At 36.5% G+C, this 19,501-nt stretch overlaps 1 protein-coding gene across 9 annotated transcripts in view; it reads right to left on the reverse strand.

Annotated features, from left to right (window-relative positions):
* Positions 1 to 19,501, reverse strand: part of SNAP91 (synaptosome associated protein 91) — a 155,135-nt gene that overhangs the window by 8,754 nt on the left and 126,880 nt on the right. For all 9 annotated transcript variants that reach the window (XM_068551700.1, XM_068551699.1, XM_068551698.1 and 6 more), the window contains 4 exons: positions 16,849 to 16,983; positions 15,173 to 15,322; positions 9,616 to 9,646; positions 8,608 to 8,719 (listed from right to left, as the gene is read on the reverse strand). In XM_068551700.1, the coding sequence (XP_068407801.1) occupies positions 8,608 to 8,719; positions 9,616 to 9,646; positions 15,173 to 15,322; positions 16,849 to 16,983 (428 nt within the window). The remainder of the gene's footprint in view (positions 1 to 8,607; positions 8,720 to 9,615; positions 9,647 to 15,172; positions 15,323 to 16,848; positions 16,984 to 19,501) is intronic.

Raw genomic sequence — 19,501 nt, forward strand, 5'->3', positions numbered from 1 at the left:
AGAGTTCCAGCCACTGTTCTCCAGTTCAGCTGTAGCTTTGAAAATAACAGCACACAGTCCCAGTAATAGTACCACGAGGAGCAGAATATATTTTAATTATTTGCTTTGTCTTGTCTCGTGTATAGGTGGCTCCCTGGAAACATTGGCTCAAAAGGCTTGTCTTTATCTTGCCAAACTGGGAACCCATCTAATGCTAAAGTTGTCACCGGAAGACATTTGTGGAAAATACTTAAAGGCAAATTTTTCAGTTGTTGCTGTATCAGGCAATGGATATCAGTCAGCAAAAAAAGCAGACTAAACAAAAAGCTCAGAAGGAAAGGCTGGAGAATGAGCTGCTTTGAGGATTAAGGGTTTGAAAAACCCAGACCTTCTCCTGGGAATTTAGATAGCCATGCACATGCCCAGGGCTGTGCATATGCTCAGGAAAGATGTGAGATGCCTCTGGGTTGACTTTTTTTTTTTTTTTTTTAAATTTTATTTATTTATTTATTTATTTTTGGCTGTGTTGGGTCCCTGTTTCTGTGCGAGGGCCTCCTCTAGTTGCAGCAAGCGGGGGCCACTCCTCATCGTGGTGCGCAGGCCTCTCACCGTCGCGGCCTCTCCTGTTGCGGAGCACAGGCTCCAAACGTGCAGGCTCAGTAGTTGTGGCTCACGGACCCAGTTGCTCCGCGGCATGTGGGATCCTCCCTGACCAGGGCTCGAACCCATGTCCCCTGCATTGGCAGGCAGACTCTCAACCACTGCGCCACCAGGGAAGCCCTCTGGGTTGACTTTGAGGCTTTAAGAAAGCAGCAGTGATCGCTAAGGCAGGGTTGCAAACTGCCTGGTTGAGTCTGAAGTCATGCCTAATACACACTCAGAGCCCCTCTGCAAAGACTGGGAGATATTTTTGGTTCCAGGAGTTTAAGTAGTATCTGTCTAATCATTAGCTGACCACTTAGCTAAAAGGACAAAACAAACAAACAAACAATAACCCCCTCCCCCCAACCAAGGTAGCAAACCAACAAAAAAAGTAGCAACAAAAACCTTGGGGAGGGGGTAGAACATGATTTCCAAAGCTGCCATATTATAATATTCAAAGTGACCAGGTTTCAACAAACAGTTATGAGGCATGCAAAGAAACAAGAACATATAGCCCATATGCAGGAGAAAGATCTCAAATCAATAACCTAAACTTCCACCATAAGGAGCTAGAAAAAAGAAGAACCAATTCCAAAGTGAGCAGAGAAAGGAAATAATAATGATTAGATCAGAGAAAAGTGAAATAGAGAATGGGAAAACAAAAGAGGAACTAGAAGAAACCAAAAGTTGGTTCTCTGAAGAGATCAATAAAATTAACAAACTCTCAGGTAGACAAACCAAGAAAGAGAGAGAAACTTACATGACCAAAATCAGGAAAGGAAGTGGAGATATTACTACCAACCTTGCAGAAATAAAAAATCATGAGGAAATATTATCAGGAATTACATGCTAAAACATTAGATAATCTAGATGAAATGGTCAAATTCCTCGAAAGACACAAACTACGAAAACTGACTCAAGAAGAAATAGAAAAATCTAAATAGTTGTATAGCAAGTAAAGAGACTGAGTCAGTAATCAAAAACCTTCTATCACAGAAAAGTCCCAAACCAGATGGCTTCACTGGTCAATTTTATTACATTTATAAAGGAGAACTAATTTCAATCCTTCTCAAGCTCTCAAAAAAAAAAAAAAAAAAAATAGAAGGGGAACATTTTCTAATTATTCTTTGATTCCAGTGTTACTGTGATACCAAAGCCAGACAAGGACATCACAAGAAAAGAAAACTACAGACCAAATCCTTTACAAACATTGATACAAAAATTCTCAACAAAATACTAGCATACCACATCCAGCAGCATATTAAAAGAATTACACACCAAAACCAAGTGAGATTTATCCCAGGAATGCAAGGTAGGCTCAATCAATGTAATATGTCATATTAATAGAATATAAGAAAAAAAGATCATCTCAGTAGATGCAGAAAAAGCATTTGACGAAATCCAACATCCTTTCACGTACAAAACAACACTAAATAAACTAAGAACAGAAGGGTAATTCCTTAACCTGATAAAGGGCATCTGCAAATCACTCATGGCTAACATCATACTTAATGTTGAATGACTGAAAGCTTTCCCCCTAAGAACAAGACAAAGATGTACTGGAAAGTCTAGTCAGGGCAATTAGGTAAGAAAAAGAAAGAAATAGCATCCAGAAAGAAAGGAAGAAATAAAACTATCTCTATTTGTAGATGATTATGAGCTTATATATAAAAAATCCTAAAGAATCCACACACAAAAAAACTAACAGAGTTAATAAACAAGTTCAGCAAAGTCACAGGATACAAAATAAATATACAAAAATCAATGTGACATTCACCTTACACTAGCAATGAACACTAAAAAAATGCAATTATAAAAAATTAATTTACAACAGCATTAAAAACAACATACTTAGAAATAAATTTAACAGAGAGTATAAGACTTGTACACTGACAACTATAAAACATTGTTAAAGAAATTAAGGAGGACTCAGATAAATAGAAAGATGTCCTCTGTTCATGGACTGGAAGATAATATTGTTAAGATGGCAATATTTCCCAATTTGCTTTACAGATTCAGTGCAAACTCCATAAAAATTTCAACTGCTTCTTTTGGAAAAACGGACAGTCTGAACCTAAAATTTATATGGATATGCAAGGGACCCAGAATAGCCAAAACAACCTCATAAAACAAGAACAAATTTGGAGGACTCACACTTTCTGTTTTCAAAACTTACTACTAAGCTACATTGATCAAAACACTATGGTACTGGCATAAGAACAGACATATAGATCACTACAACAGAATAAAGAGTCTGGAAATAAATCTATATATCTATGGTCAATTGATTTTTGAGAAGAATGTCAAGACCAATAAATGAAGAAAAATCAGTCTTTTCAACACATAGTTCGGGGATTAACTAGATTTCCACATGCAACACAAAGAATTTGGACCACATATGAAAATGAGCCTAAAATAGGTCAAAAACCTAATGTAACAGATAAAACTATACAACTCTTAGAAGGAAATCTGGTGTAAATCTTTAAGACTTTGGATTAGGCAATGGTTTCTTAAATATGACACCAAAAGCAAAAGCAACAACAATAAAAATAGACAAATTGGGGCTTATCAGAATCAAAAACTTCGTGTGTTAAAAGATACTACTAAGAAAGACAACTCACAGAATGGGAGAAAATATTTGCGAATTATGTATCTGATAAACATCTGGTATCCATAATAATAAAGATCTCTTAGAACTCAACAATAAAAAGACAACCCAATTATAAAATGGGCGAAGGACGTGAACAAACATTTCTCTGAAAAAGGATATACAAATGGCCAATAGCACATGAAAAGATTCTCAATATCATTAGTCATTAAGGACATGCACATGAAAACCACAAATGAAACCCTATGCATTGCTGGTGGAAACATAAGATGATGCAGCTGCTGTGAAAAAGTTTGGCAGTTCCTCAAAAATCTCAACAGAGTCACACAAGTCCTGGCAATTCCATTCCTAGATATGTTCCCAAGAGAACTGAGGACATATATTCTTACCAAACTTGTATACAAATAACAGAATCATCTTTCATAATAGCCAAAAGTGGAAACAACACAAATGTCCATCCGTTAATGAATGAATAAACAAAATGTGGTATATCCAAACAATAGATAGTCAGCAATACAAAAATGAAGTACTGATACATGCTACAACACGGGTCAACTTTGAAAACATTATGCTAAGTGAAAGAAGCCAAAAAGCCAGGCACAAAAGCCTCCAAAGTACATGATTCTGTTTATATTAAAAATCCAGAATAGGCAAATCCATAGAAACAGAGTAAATTTTTGGATGTCATGGGATAGGGAAGGGGAAAATTAGGAAAGACTGTGTTCCTTTTTGGGGTGATGGAGATATTCTGGAATTAGAGAATGGTGATGGTTTTACAACATCAAAAATATACTAAAAATCACTGAATTATACACTTTAAAGTTGTGAAAATGGTGAATTTAATGTCACATAAATTTATCTCAAAAAATTTTAAAAAGAAAGAAAATCCAAAGGGTAGCCGAAAAACCCACCCCGCCCCCAAATGCTTCTTCGGCATAAGGATGATTTTGAGCTGATTATTTTGAAGAACAGCAGGAGAAACTCTGAAAACAGTAGAAATTAAACTTTTGTAAGGGACATTTAGATTTATAAAGGAAATCTCCACTTGTAAGGGTGTCTCCTTCTCTGTACCGGAAGAGAAGGATGACTAAATCACAAGAGAATCTTATCAATGGAGAAGTCACTGACTTAAATCTACATAACAAATCTTACCTTTGTTGACCCTGCTCTTCCTGGTAACCTCCCCACATCATTCTTTCTTTTGTCTTTAGCTGAAGATGGTATATTTAAGCCAGTGGCTTGGGCCACCTTGGGGAGTTACTCATGTTTTTCTCTGGGTATCTCCCTGTATATATGAGGCATACATGTTAATAAAGTTCTGTTTTTCTCTTGTTCATACGTCTTTTATTACAGGAGTCTCTACTAAGAATTCAGAAGGATAGAAGGAAAGTTATTTTTCCTCCCCTACAGAAGAAGTATTATACTTCAGATTCACTCTACTCATCATTTCAACAGGTTAGGTGGTAGGCTATTCACTAGACCCAGAATTGCATATTTTATCAGAATTGTACCATACAATAATAACTGTATTTACAAGAATTGTATCATTAGGACTTAAGACTGTGAAAGAAAAAAGCTACCAAAATAAAATGAACCTGCAGATAATCCTGATCAGACAAATGGGTCAAAAAATTTAAAGAGAGTCTAAGTTTGTCATTTTGCTCAAACGGTAGATTAACTCTTAATAATTTACTCCCTCAGTATTATTTATCCTAAGGTTTTACAAGTTGTTTTCTTTTTCAACACTCAACAAAATGTTTCACCTACAGGCATATAAAGATTAGTTGTTTTCAGGGGGAGAATTGTGGATTCTGTGGCCTCCTGCAAAAGGCACATATTTCTGAGTTGCAAGTACCTTCCTAGTTTGTCTGATGGAAACTTAACCGGTCTGTTGTGCTCAAAACTAGGAATGAGTATCCCTCTTGATGGTCGTGATGATATGCCAGTCCTGTTAAAGGTTTTTAGATATAACTTGGGTTCTATGGTCTGAAAAACTTTAGAGCTGCACCACCAAGTAAAAGCAAGGCTACAGCTTTGTTCAGGAAGAAGAGCTTTGCAGTAAATGGAGTAAATGGCAGTGAATTTTTTTTTTTTTTTTTTGGCCTCGCCCTGTGGCCTGCGGGACCTTAGTTCCCTGACCAGGGATTGAACCCGGGCCCTTGGCAGTGAAAGTGCAGAGTCCTGACCACTGGACCACCAGGGAAGTCTGGAGGCAGTGAATTTTTATACAACTAAGTGAGGGTTAATAATGATAAAATAACTGCATAGGACAGCCTTCATATTATTACCTAAAATGTTAAAGAAAATAGACAAAAGAAATAGGACTACATGTAACTCTGCCCTCCTAGTAAATTATTTCTGTTGTTCTAATTTCTCTTTCCACAGCTGCTGTGGACACTTTATGCTAAAGCCTACTGTCTTTAACTTTCTGGAGTTTCATTATGAACAATGTAAAGTTTTCTGCTTCAAAAACAAAAATAAGGAGTTCTGGGGTTTAAAAATACGAGAACATTAATCTCAGTCTCAGGGATGGTGCCTGACAATCAGATAACTGGCAGCCTTGTGGGCCTGAAGAAGCAAAAGAGTTGTTAATTAAGTATCTGATGAATTCTTAACCTTGTATGGTTAAAATCTTCATCTCAGGGGAGGTGATGGCCAAGGAAGGTCTCCAATTCAATACCGTTTTTAAAGGACTTCTCCCTTGTTCCCCTTCTTGGGTAATGGTCTCATTACTTAGCAAACTGCCCCACATACAAACCTGGGCAACCAGTGTCTCGGTGTGTTTGTTCACAATTATCCCCAGTTGTGTGGATCCTACCTGAGACTTTTCTTTCTTGTCTTACTTTCCATCCTCACCTCTGGCTCCAACCTTTTTTAAATTTTTAAACCTACAGCTGATCTGCCAGATGCCAGTATTCTCATCACCCTTCCCTCCATGACTGTTTTGAAACTAACCTGTTAAAAAACATTAAACAGCTTTATCCTGCTGATAAGGGCAACAATACTAAAATATAAACTTCTTAGGACTGCAGATAAGGTCTCTTTAATTTTGCATAGAACAGAATAGAAAAATTAGTTCTTTTAATTTGGTGATGATAATATAAATTGTGAGCTTTCATGTCAATATGCAGTATTAACAGATTTATGAGATCCGTTCTAAAGAAGCTTTCTCTTTCTTTAGGGATGTTATTTACATTTATTGAATCTCTCTCCCTCTACCCCCAACAATGTTTTTGTATTTAAGAACAGAGTGCAGCCGAGGGATAGACTGGGAGTTTGGGGTTAGCAGACACAAACTATTATATAGAGAATGGATAAACAACAAGGTCTTACTGTATAGCACAGGGAACTATATTCAATATCCCGTAATGAACCATAATGGAAAAGAATATGAAAAAAAAATACGTATATGTGTATAACTGAATCACTTTGCTGTACAGCAGAAATTAACACAACAGTGTAAATCAACTTTATGTCAATTAAAAAAAAAAAAAAAAGAATGGAGTGCAGCTGCCTAGGCCCAGAGTGCTACCTGCTTATGGTCTCAGCATCTATGTGGGCCACCAGGTACCAGGCACATGCTTGGGGTCCCAGGGTAATAATTATGCTCCCTTTCACCCTTAAAGAGCCCTAGTTCGGGGAATAAATTATATGGTTACCCTGGGCATAGCTCAGTTTAAGAGACTGGCAGCTTTCTACTAAGTATCCTTTATAAAAATTAAAATGGAACTCTATTTATAGCTAAATACAAAAATGGCCCTCTTAAGCATTGTTTTTAAATAATGAAAAGAAAGATTTGAAGAGGTAAATATCCATATATAATAGGCAATCTTCTCATTGTTATCTTTTAGAAATCACTTCTTAAAATTAAGTTCTTTCAGACTTTGAACTCACCAAAGGCAGAGAATATCAGTCCTTGAATTTCCTGCTCTCTTACAAACACCAGGGGGTGGAGTGGGGAGACCAGAGGAAGTGGGTTTTGAGAACCAAGTCTGAGCACAGAATGTATTTTCCTATAGAAACTACGGTATAAGCTGTAGTTCAATTAATACTATTAGTACTGTTTAGTGGTAAATTTTGATTCAAGAGGCCAGGCCTTTTTCAGATTGATTTGAGCTTATTTTTATTTATAAAATCGTTATGAAACTGTCTATGTGTAAAAACATTACTATTTATAAAATTGTTTAAAAGAAAATGTGTTCTTGTACACACTACTATATTTAAAATGGATAACCAAGGACCTACTGTATAGCATAGGGAACTCTGCTCAATATTATGTAACAACTTAAACGAGAAAAGAATTTGAAAAAGAATAGATGCATGTATATGTATAACTGAATCACTTTGCTGTACACCTGAAATTAACACAACACTGTTAATCAACTGTACTCCAATATAAAATTAAAAGTTTAAAAAAAAAAGAAAATGTGTTCTAAATTCAAAAACTCAGATATTTAAATAAATTTCTGGAACACATCATTTTTAATGGAGTCTATCTAAAATGTTTATATTCTAATTTATATTAATTCACTTCCATGCATGCTTGTTTGGCTGGGGTTGGCAGGTGATGGTTAGGAATTAATTCAGGCAACAAGGAGAGGATGGCATCAAGAAAACCTTAGAGATGGGTGAATTAGACAGGTGAAGGTGTAAGCAAAGGTGAAAAACTACGGGTGAGCTGGGGAAACAGTAGCTCGCCTAGTTCTGCTAAATATGGGGCATATATAGAAAAATAGTAAATTTTGCTATCCTGGAAACGTACTTTTTGTGGTGGCAAATCGCACAAAGTAATAATTAAGTCTTTATTTCCAGTGATATGCTCTTTCACAGAGTGAATGGTAGTATTAATATACTGATAGAAATTTAATATACAGAAAAGAAACCTATTTAAATTTTATAGAAAAGATGGTGAAAGTCGTTTCAAATTGAAAAAATGGTGAGAAGAATCCATAGGGTTTTAAAATGAAAGTTCACTTACACAATAGAAAACTGCCCAATCTTCCCGGTAAGAAAACAAGTTTTCATTACTTCTTATGGCCATCAGGAAATTTGGGCAAGAAATGTGGTAAAAACACAGATAACGATCAATGATATTACATGTTTTGAAGAATCATTTCCATAATTGTACAAATAAAGGACTAATATCTGAAGAAGCATAAATACTATTTTGAAATAATTAAAATAAAAAAGATAGGTCATAATCTTTATTAAAGTCAATGAAATTTGCATTTTGGTAAATTTGGCATCTTGCTCCTATTTCTTCAATGTGGGTGAAAAAGTACAATGTCAACAGCAAAATTCAGCAACATGGACCCTGTTCTATACACTTGGAAGCTGGCAAAGTGCCCGCGCTGCCCTGGCCTCTGGGGGCTACATACCAAGGGCGCACTGGGTGGGACGCCTGCTGACCAGGTGGCAGGGGCTACTTTTGGCTGCCAGTTGGCTCCCCCAGTCAACTTCTTCTCTCCAGCATTCCACTGAAGATCTCCCCTAAAATCAAGCATGCAAAACAAATAAAGAGACAAACACACAATCAGAAAAGAATGGTGTGTGGCTCCCTAAATACTTTTATCTGGGGTCAGAAGCAGTCTATTTGGGTCAAGCGGTAATAAAGAGAACAGGTTAAAACAGATAGAGGAGTCTTACCATATCTCATCTAAGAGACCTTAAGAGCATTTGACGAAAAAATCAATTAGAGTTTAGACCTCAGGGATAACAAGAATTTCCTGTCACTTCTAATGGAAAAATGTGCCACAAAATTCAACTGAATTCATCACTGGTTATAAAAAATGCCAAATAAGTATATCATAAATACTGTATATCCTTTGTTGAACTGAAGATGAATCCATAATGGCACTTTCTGGATCTTACAGGGTTCAAAAGAAGGTTTCACATAACTATGTCATGACTACAACCTGCCTTCAAGTGATTGTAGGATTACATCTATTGTTAAATGCATCCCGATTTCAGAGACGTTGAAATATGCATCTAAAAAAAGTGTACATTGTTTGTCATTTTTACTACTCTTCCCTAAAACTGATCCCCATGAGACTTTTTTTAAAATCAATGTTAGTTAGGAATATTATAATGAATCTACAATTTAAAGCTACTAAAGTATTCAAACCACAATTCCCAAATATCTCTAGATATACTTAGTGACAATATGGAGGCTGAAATAGATTATTCCTTCTCACTGCAGAGCCAATAGTTTGGAGGTTCAAATAGAATAACAACAAAAACAAAAACTGGGAATGAAATAAAAACCAATTTTGCAGTTACCTAGCCTGGGAATGAGCAATTACTCCAATGAGTGCAATGTCTGATAGTCTCAAATAAGTACAGATACACTTCTCATAAGAAAACCAGACAATTTCAAAAACACTTACTTTTTGGACGTGGTACCAGAAATTCCAAGATCTATAAATGGATAGAAGAAAAAAAGAATTTAAACCTCTATACTCAGCTTAAATGATATGACATTTAAAAGAGCAAAGAATCAGAGGTCTAGAAAAAGTCCATATTTTGCCTACAAATGACTGCATTTAGTTTTACAAAGGAGAAACCACGTTAGGAAACATATTCTCAAGCCTAACATTTTCTTTCACTTCACGTTATTCTTAAGGATCATACTTGAATGTCAACTGGTGTCCAGAAAAGAGTGAACGTAGCAGGCTTGAGACTGCTATCTTAGGAAGGCCCGTGTGGCTGGGGACCTGGCTAATATAAATTGTTCTCTACACTGAGATAAAAGTTTTCCTAATGATAAGCGTGGATCACTGTATCTAAACTGTACAAACAAGGTGTATGCTGAAAATCTGCTTTCCTTCTACGAGACTGATATTTTGGTACATGCTAGGCAGAGTGCCTACAGGATTAGCATCCAATAAAAACCCTGGATGCCAAGTCTCTAAAGGGCTTTCCTGGGCAGGAACATCCTATGTGTGGCTGCATTTTTGTGTGTTCTTCCCCTCAAGGGGGAGAGAGAGCATAAGGAAGTCCATGTGTGGATTCTTCTGGACTCTGCCTGTGTCTATTCCCCTGATGATCCAACTGTGTATCCTTACTATGCTGCTGTAATAAACCTTAGCTGTGAGTACAGCTACGCGCCGACCCCCTTGAGGCCTTCTAGCCAATCTACAAATATGTGGGTGGCCTTGGGGACTCCTGGCCCAACGGGCTTAATCATTCTGCTCTAATCTCAATTCATTTATTATTTCAGCAAATATTTATTGAACCCTACATATGCTAGGCACTGTTCTAAGCAGTTGGGATAGGTTAGTTACCAAAACAAAGAGCCCAGCCCCAGAGGAATTTGCATTCTGATGGGGTGAGATGGATGATAAAACAATAAAATAATAAAAGAGTACACAGGCTGCTAGAAGGTGATACGGCAAGCCTACGGAAAATGGAAAGCAGGGTAACGGGGAGCTGGTGGGGTAGGCTGAGAGTGAGGGGCAGGCAGGATTAAATAGGGTGTTCAAGGAAGACCTCATAGGGGTGAAGCTTACGCAAAGCTGAGCAGAGATCTGGGGGAGAGCTTTCTAGGCATCTCTGCCTAATGGTAACTCTATGTCTAACATTTCCAGAAACTGCCAAACTGCTTTCCATAGCAGCTGCCCAGTGTTACATTCTCACCAGCAATGTTAGAGGGTTTTAATTTTTCCACATCCTTATCAAGACTGATTATGATCTGTCTTTTTCACTATAGCCATCCTAATGGGTGTGAAGTGATATTTCACTGTGGTTTTGATATGCATTACACAGATGACTGATGTTGAGCCTCTTTTCATGTGTACATTGGCCACATGTATATATTCTTTGGAGAAATGTCTTTTTTAAATCATTTGACCATTTAAAAATTGGGTTGTCTTTTCATTATTGAGTTATAAGAGTTCTTTACTTATTTTGGATATTTCACTGTCTTGATGGTATCCTGGGTAGCACAAAAGTTTTTAATGCTGATGCAGTCCTATTTATCTTTTATTTTCTACTGTTGCTTGTGTTTTTGCTGTCATATCTAGGAACATTATCTAATCCAAGGTCATGAATATTTACTCATAAATTTTCTTCTAAAAGTTTCATCATTTTGACTCCTACACTTAGTTCTACATTCATTTGGAATTAATTACTTTGGGGTAAATAAAAAGTCTAACTTCATCCTTTTACATGTGGATATCCACTTGTCCTAGCACTGTTTGTTGAAAAAGTGATTCTTTTCCTCTTTTCCCACTGAACTGTCCTGGCACCTTTGTTGAAAGTCAACTGACCATAGACATGTAAGCTTATTTCTAGACTGTCATTCTATTCCACTGATGTATATGCCTATTCCTATGCGGTACCACTCGTCTTAATTACTGTAGCTTTGTAGTTAAGTTTTGAAATCATGAAGTGTGAGTCTTTCAAAATGATTCTTCTTTATTCAAAATGTTTTGGCTTATTCTGGCTTCCTTGCATTTCCATATAAATCCTAGGTTCAGCTTGTCAATTTCTGTAAAAAAGCAAAGCTGCAATATTGATAAGGAGTATGAAGATAAATTTTTTTTCAGTTTTGGAATATATTTTCATTAATAAAATATTTACTTATAGTGCAATTCAGTGGGACTTTTTTGGGGGGTGTTGTACATTTCTATAAATTTTGACAAATACATGGCTTCACGTAATCATCACTACGATCAGGATTCACAGCAATTTAATCACTCAAAAATATTCTCTCTTTGCAACCCAAACTTCCCCTTACTCCTAACCCTGGCAATCACTGATGTATTCCCTATAGTTCTGCCTTAACAGAAGTAAACTGTGTAAGTGGAATTACCAGTATATAATTTTTTTGTGTCTGGCTTCTTTCCCTTAGCATAATGTATTTGGGATTCATCTGTGCTCTTGTGTACATCAATAGTTCATTCCTTTTCATTTCTAAGTAGTATTCTAATGAAGGGGTTTACCACAGTTTGTTTATACATTTACCCAGTGAAAGACATTTAGGTTGTTTCTGGCATTTTAAAGTAATACTCCTATAAAGATACATGGACAAGTTTTTGTGAGAACATATGTTTTCGTTTCTCTAGGACAAGTACCTAGACGTGCATTTACTGAGTCATATTAAGTATAGGTTTAACGATAAGAAACTGCTAAACTGATTTCCATGGCAACACCATGTTGTATTCCCACCAGCAAAGTGTGAGAATTCCGGAGGCTCCACACCCTTGGTAAGTACAAAGTATTGTCAGCTCTTCTCTCCTTTTAAAAATTTTAGTCATTCTAATGGGTGTATAGTTAAGATGAGACTTCTAAAAAAATTGATACAATTCACATATCATAAAATTCATACTGTTAGAGAGTAAAATTCAGTGCAAAAAGTATGTTCACAAGGTGGTGAAATCATTAACACACTCTAATTTCAAAACATTTTCATCACCCCAAAGGAATCCCCATCCCCATTAGCAGTCACTCTGACCACTACTAATGTACATTCTGCTTCTAAAGATTCCCCTGTTTTGGACATCTCATATAAATGTAATCATATAATATGTGGCTTTTTGTATTTGGCTTCTTTCACCTAGCAAAATATTTTCAAGGTTCATCTTCTTTTTATGGCTGATTAATTAGTTTATGAATGTACCACATTTTGTTTATCCGTTCAACAGCTGATGGACTTTTGGGTTGTTCCCACTTGTTGGCTGTTATAAAAATTGCTTCTGTGAATATCTGTGTACAAGTCATGTGGACATATGTTTTCAATTCTCTTGGATGTATAGCTAAGAGTGAAATTGCTGTGCCACATGATGGAAACTATGTTTAACTTTTGGAGAACTGTAAACCTGTTCTCCAAAGAGGCTGCATCGTTTTACATCCCTACCAGCACTGTGTGAATTCTAATTTCTCTACATCCTAGCCACAATTTGTTATTATCTTTTTGATGATAGCCTTCCTAGAGATTGTGAAGTGGCCTGTCATTGCGGTTTTGATTTGCACTTCTCTGATGGCTAATGACATTCAACATCTTTTCACATACTTATTGGCCACCTGTGCTCTTTTTTTGGAGAAATATCTATTCAAATCCTTTTCCGATTTTTAAATTAAGTTGTTTTACTTTTTATTATTGAATTGTAAGAGTTCTTTATATATTATGGATACAAGTCTCTTATGAGATATATGGGAATATTTTCTCCCATTCTATGGGTTGTTTTTTCACTTTCTGGATGGTATCAATTTGTAACACAAAAGTTTTTAATTTTGACGAATTTTTATTAATTTATTTTTTCTTTGATTGCTTGTATTTTCAGTATTATATCTAAGAAGCCACTGCCTCATTTAAGGTCATAAAGACTTGTACTTAGTTTTTTTCCTAGGAGTTTTACAGATTTATCTCTTACATTTAGATCTTTGATTCATTTTGAATTGATTTTTGTGGATGGTATAAGGAAGAGGCCCAACTTCATTCGTTTGCACGTGGCTATCCAGTTATCCAAGCATATTTTTTGAAAAGATTGTCCTTTCCCACTTTGAATGGTCCTGGAATCCTTGAAAAAATTGTTTGACAATGTATGTGAGGTTTATTTCTGAGATCTTTATTCTGTTCTATTGGTCTATCTTTCTATCCTTAAGCCAATACCATTTGTCCTGATGACTGTAACTTTGTAGAAGTTTTGATATTGCAAAATGTGACTACATCGAATTTGTGCTTCTTTATCCAGATTGTCTGGCTATTTCTCAAGTGGGTCTGCTTTCTTCAGCTGAGATAATTTTAAAGGTGGTTGCCACCTGAGGGATGTGTGCTAGTGGCACTTTCAGCCCTGGAGGTATGAAGTCTTTATTTCTGAAGGAAGATCTAGACAGTACCTTATAATATTCAGTAAAAGCAGTTACTACTGCAGACTATCCATCAGTAAGATGAAATTTTAAAGTAGGAAGAAGTATTCAAATAACCTCTCCGTGGGTGTCATCAAAGCATTTTCATGAATGTCCAGACCAAGGACGATGAATGGGAAAAAAAAGTATGTCCACAGGATAATGCATAGGAAAAAAGGTCTGTCTCAGGGATCTGCTAAATTTTTGATATAGCCTTGAGTAAAATGAAAGGTATCTGTGACGGTAAACCCATTCACCTTATTAAAAAATTAAATTCAGAGTTTTTTAAAAAAGGCAATCTTTATAATAGCTGCCCTCATCTCCTAGGACCCTCTCCTTCACTTACCCAGCTCTAGCCACTAATCTCATTGGTACTCCTTGACTATGCCAGGCAATCTTCTGCCCCAGTGCTTTTGCACTGGCTCTCTCTTTTGCCTGCAAATATTCTCCTTCAGATATCCATATGGTTCATTCCTTTACATTCAAATCTTTGCTCAAATTTTACCTTCTCAGTGAGGTCTACTCTAACTCCCACTCTGTAGGACTCACAATCCCTCTTTGCGTGTTCTATTTTTGTCCTCCATGGCACTAGAAAATTTATTTATTTGAAAACATTTAATGTTTGTCTCTGCCCTTCTAAGCACCTTACGAATAGAAATTTATACCTGTTTTGTTCATGATTTATCTCTAGAGCCTGGAAGACTGCCTGGTGCTCAATAAATATTTGTTCAATGAGTAACTGAAACGAACTTGGATACTCAATTGGTAAATATATTGCATTTAAGCTACTCTATGTTATTTCCAAGAGAAATAAAAAATTAAGTACTTCTTAAACATAATACAGTTGGTTTCATACTTGTATATGCTCTCTAATCACACCTTCGGTAATTTAGATTTAAAGTGTCCTGGGTATTGCTTGGGAGACAACGGCATAGTGACTATGTATCTTCCAAGGAACTGTACTGGGTAAAGCACTAAGAATTTCTGTCCACTCCTTGACACACTCGCCTGTAAGTGAATCCAGAAACAATACATATGAACAGATAGAGAAAAAAATTCACATATGATTCTGTTAAAGAAAACTATATTACTCACTGCCTACTAAGCTGGCAAGAGATGAGTCAAGATCACTCCCAAGAGCTTTGCTTGCTGCCACTGCAGAACTGGGAGGTACCACTGAGATGGGCACAGGCTGGCCAGCTGGTGCCATGGTTGGCATCAGAAGATCACCTAGACCATCAAACACTGGAAATCAAATAGACCGGGTTCAGAATAACTGCAAAAAAACCCATATGCAAAATTAAAGGGACACTGCCTTTTGAAAAACTATGGAAACAAGTGAATGTATTTACAATCTTATAAAAGAAGGCATTTCATTCACACTTTTAACGACTATAACACCAAAAAAGAACATCTCTGCATATGTCTACTCATAAAGTATGGAAATACTAATGAACGTGAAGATGGAAAAGAAAATCTGTATAATGTACAGGAAAGAGCACAGACTTTGGAATCAGAATTGGGCTCAAATTCAGCGGCATGCCTCACTAACGTGTGACTCTGAGAAAGTGACTGAGCTTTAGTTTTCTCATTTGAAAGTGGGGAGAGTACCACTACTACACGGATTTGTTGTGAAAACTAAAATAGATAATATATGTCACGCCTTTATTATAATGCTTGCTTTATATAGGCGCTCAGTGTGTAGTATTTACAATGCTTACTTTTATAACAATTCTTAAATGAGAAAGGAAGGCCGAATCTCCTAGTTTCTATGAAATCAGTGCTGGAATAAAACCTGATCTAATGGTCGGTACCTAGTAATAAGTATCTGAAAAACAGTTGACCATATTGTAGAAGTAAGAATTTTGATTTTCTTCTCTCATTACAGTATTCACTTTTGGTTCTAACTTTAAGGGCACAGCTACAGTAAACACTACTTTAAACATCAGGAATCATGCCATTATGGATGGTTCCTCATCAGCATATAACAAATGATCACTTGTTTAGCTCCTGGAATACAGAAAGACCATTCAAAATGCAGGCTCATAGGATGTGCACAAAAGTTATTGCTGATAACTATGTCAAAAATTTTATGGTTGTTAATTTTTTATCAAAAAACTATGCATATTTACCATACACACCACTCTACAATAATTCTAAATTGAAAGAAACGATAGCATTCAACTAGGCACTGGCAAAGGAAGCAACCAAATTGTCAGGCAGGGGATATATTTAGGGTGTTTCTGAAACACATTTGATTGCCAAAAACTCACCAATTGAAAATTTGTAGTAAGGACCCAGCATGGGAAGAGTAGAATGGAAGAGAATACAAACAAAATGACAGCAGGATGAAAGGTTAAAGGCAGGCAAAGAATACTATTTGTGTCAACTTCATAAAACCAAGGGCCAGGCAAGCTTCAGAGGGTGTAAGCAACAGCAGTGGGAGTGTCCACACATTGAGATACCACACAAAGATTTAGCACAAAGTATTTGTTTTCCCTTAACCTTCTCCAAACAGATGGGTGTGCATGTTAAGTTAGATTTCTGCTAAAAGTTAAAAACAAACACAGAAAGGGATTGCAGGTTACTCTTAAAGCTACCAAAATGTACAGAAAATATTTAAGTTATAGAATGAGAGATTTATTGAACAGTTTTAAAACAAGGTCATCACTCAACATTTGCTTATAAATTTCCTGATATCACACTAACCTTAGGTGGTGTATTTTATGATCAGAACAGATAAAAAGCATGTTTGAAAATCACTGCCTCACCTGACGGATCAAAGGAGCTGCTGCTAGAAGTTGAAGGCGTGGTTCCAAAAGCTGCCTCAAAATTGGGCTGTAGCAGGTTATTCTGAGCAGGAGTCACTGGTGATGGAGAAGGGGCCATGAAAGAACCCCCAAATCCTGGGAAAAAAATTGTTCCAGAAAAATATAAGCAGAAACAACTAAAGATAAGTAAAGGCCGTTAAAACAGAGTCAGAAAAAGTCATAGAAGACCAAAAAGGAATTGAATGCATATGGATGAGAAGGCACTGAAACCCAGGAAGTTAGTTTTTAAAAAGTTTTTCAAGTATCTTGAAATCTGCCATGTATTAATGACAGATTTAATTTAACTGGAAATAAGAGAGCACACAAGACTGTATACCCTTGTTAAAAGAACCTGCAGCAATCTAATCTACTGTTTTAATGGAGTACATAAAGCTAAGAAGGTCTCACTAGGGTTAAACTTCAGATAATTATTTTCATCGTAATTTAAATTTTGTCTCTTCAAATCACAATACCAGGTAGCTAGAAAATGCTTAGTTGTACACACTGGCTCAGTATAATAATAAAAGGCAAATCAGAAAAATATGCATGTACTCTGCCATCAAATCCTCCTTAATATATTTCATGTATGTTCCAGTCCCACGGCTGCTACCGACAAGTTTAGGCTCACGCAACACAACCCGAGGGGGCTTTCTGCTTCTTAACCCGTATCTCCTCCAATCTAGCCTCTACAGTGCACCAGAGAGATCTTTCTGAGTGGAAAACGTTGACAAAGCTACTTCTCTAAAATCCTTCACTGGCTCCCCTTAACTTTCAGATTCATAAAATGCAGGTTCCTCTGCATGGCAAACAAGCTCATCTGTCTCTGGGCCCTTCCCCATCCCTGCAAACTCAGTTGCGGCCATAATGCACCGTAGTGAGTCAAATGCCAACTCTGGGAGGGCTTCCTTACCTTATCTTGACTGCTACTGCTACTAGCCACAATGCGCCCTGCCCCTCCCACCGCCGGTACACGTGGGTTATGTGCTCTGCCTCTGTGTCCTCAGCGCCTGGTACATCTCTCCACCCCAGCCTAGGAATGGCTTTTTGGTGTCAGGAACTGTTTCCTCTTGTTTTCATCTTTTCCACTAATATTCAACAAAATGCCTAAAACACTGAATTAACACTTATTGAATGAAGGGCAACTTCTGAATTTAAATGGTGAGGAAAAATCAAAGACTACTGTAAAGTAACCAAACCTCAAATTAAATATTTTTCTTTTGAAGTCTGGAAGTAAATTACTGCTCTCAATCAACAGACAGAAGCAGAGCTCACTGTTTCGCTTCTGTACAAAATTATGCAGCCTGTGAAGAAAGTGATTTCTTAATAAAACATTATATGATGTTCTATTATCAAAAATGTATTACTACCAGAAGTCTTTTTTACACTCAGTTTGGAGATATATATATATATATATATACACACACACACACACACACACACACACACATATACATACATATCTATGTATATATACACACACATATACTATATATGTATATATATACACATGTATACATATAGATGTATCTATATATACACATATATATATTCCTTTCTCATCTAGCCATATCTTTTCTTCACAAACTGCTTGCCAAAGAACATAAAGAATGTTTACCAAAATCCTTCAGCTTACAATTTGTAATAATCAATTATAATTTTGAAAATGACTTCCATTGACATTCTCCAGTTACTATTTTCTAACCAGAAAGTCATGTTGTCCCTGGCAATTGATAGTGACATGGGTTTAGTCTTTCCATGCCTAAGTTTTTCATATGTTTATGAAAAACTGCAATTTGGAAAACTGTTACCTATTAGAAGGTGGTCCTTTAAAATTCATGGGGACTACTTTAAGTGGTTTTAGCACTGTTTGAGTGACTTAGGGATCATGTAACCTTCCTAAATGAAGATAAGACATTCCCCAGATCTTTAAGAACTAATATCGTTATGAAGCGAAGATGGGTTAGATGTAATTATTTTTGAAGATATGACCGTTTCGCTTTTAGGGAAATTGGTGGCTGTATTAATGCTGACTTTCTGGAGACATCCCACACAATTTGGAATATGGCTGCAGGAAATCTAGGCAATCGTTCTAGGGTGTGGTTCTCTCTGTTACAGGTGAACGTGGAAACAACTGTACTTGACTCTCCGTTTCTTAAAACTTGTTCAAGAAGAGACAATTTATTCTAGAATCACAGCACGTTAGTGTTGGAAAGGGCCTTAGGATCATCTGATTCAATCCTATCTTTCCACAGTTAGAAAAGATGCAAAGAGAAGTGAACACACCTACCCACAATTCAGAAATAGAAAAATGCGTGCATTTACCCAGGGCTCATCTGCTTAGGGCTGTTCAGTTTCATAAGGTAAGTAGATCATTCCCATAGGTGAATAAATAACACTATTCAATGGAAAAAAATTACTGCTTTCTCTAAGAAAGTGATGGTAAAGCCAAAACTGGCATGAGGCTCACCAAGCGCCAGGCACTGTTCTGAGCACTTTTTTCAGGGTGAACCATCTGAATCACATAAATTGCCAATATTTGACTATTTTGATCCTAAAAAACAGCAATTTTATACTGTTCAACCTAAAACATATATTAGCTCATTTAAGCCTCACA

The sequence above is a fragment of the Eschrichtius robustus genome, chromosome 9, assembly GCF_028021215.1.
Source record: "Eschrichtius robustus isolate mEscRob2 chromosome 9, mEscRob2.pri, whole genome shotgun sequence".
NCBI classification, from domain to species: Eukaryota; Metazoa; Chordata; class Mammalia; order Artiodactyla; family Eschrichtiidae; genus Eschrichtius; species Eschrichtius robustus.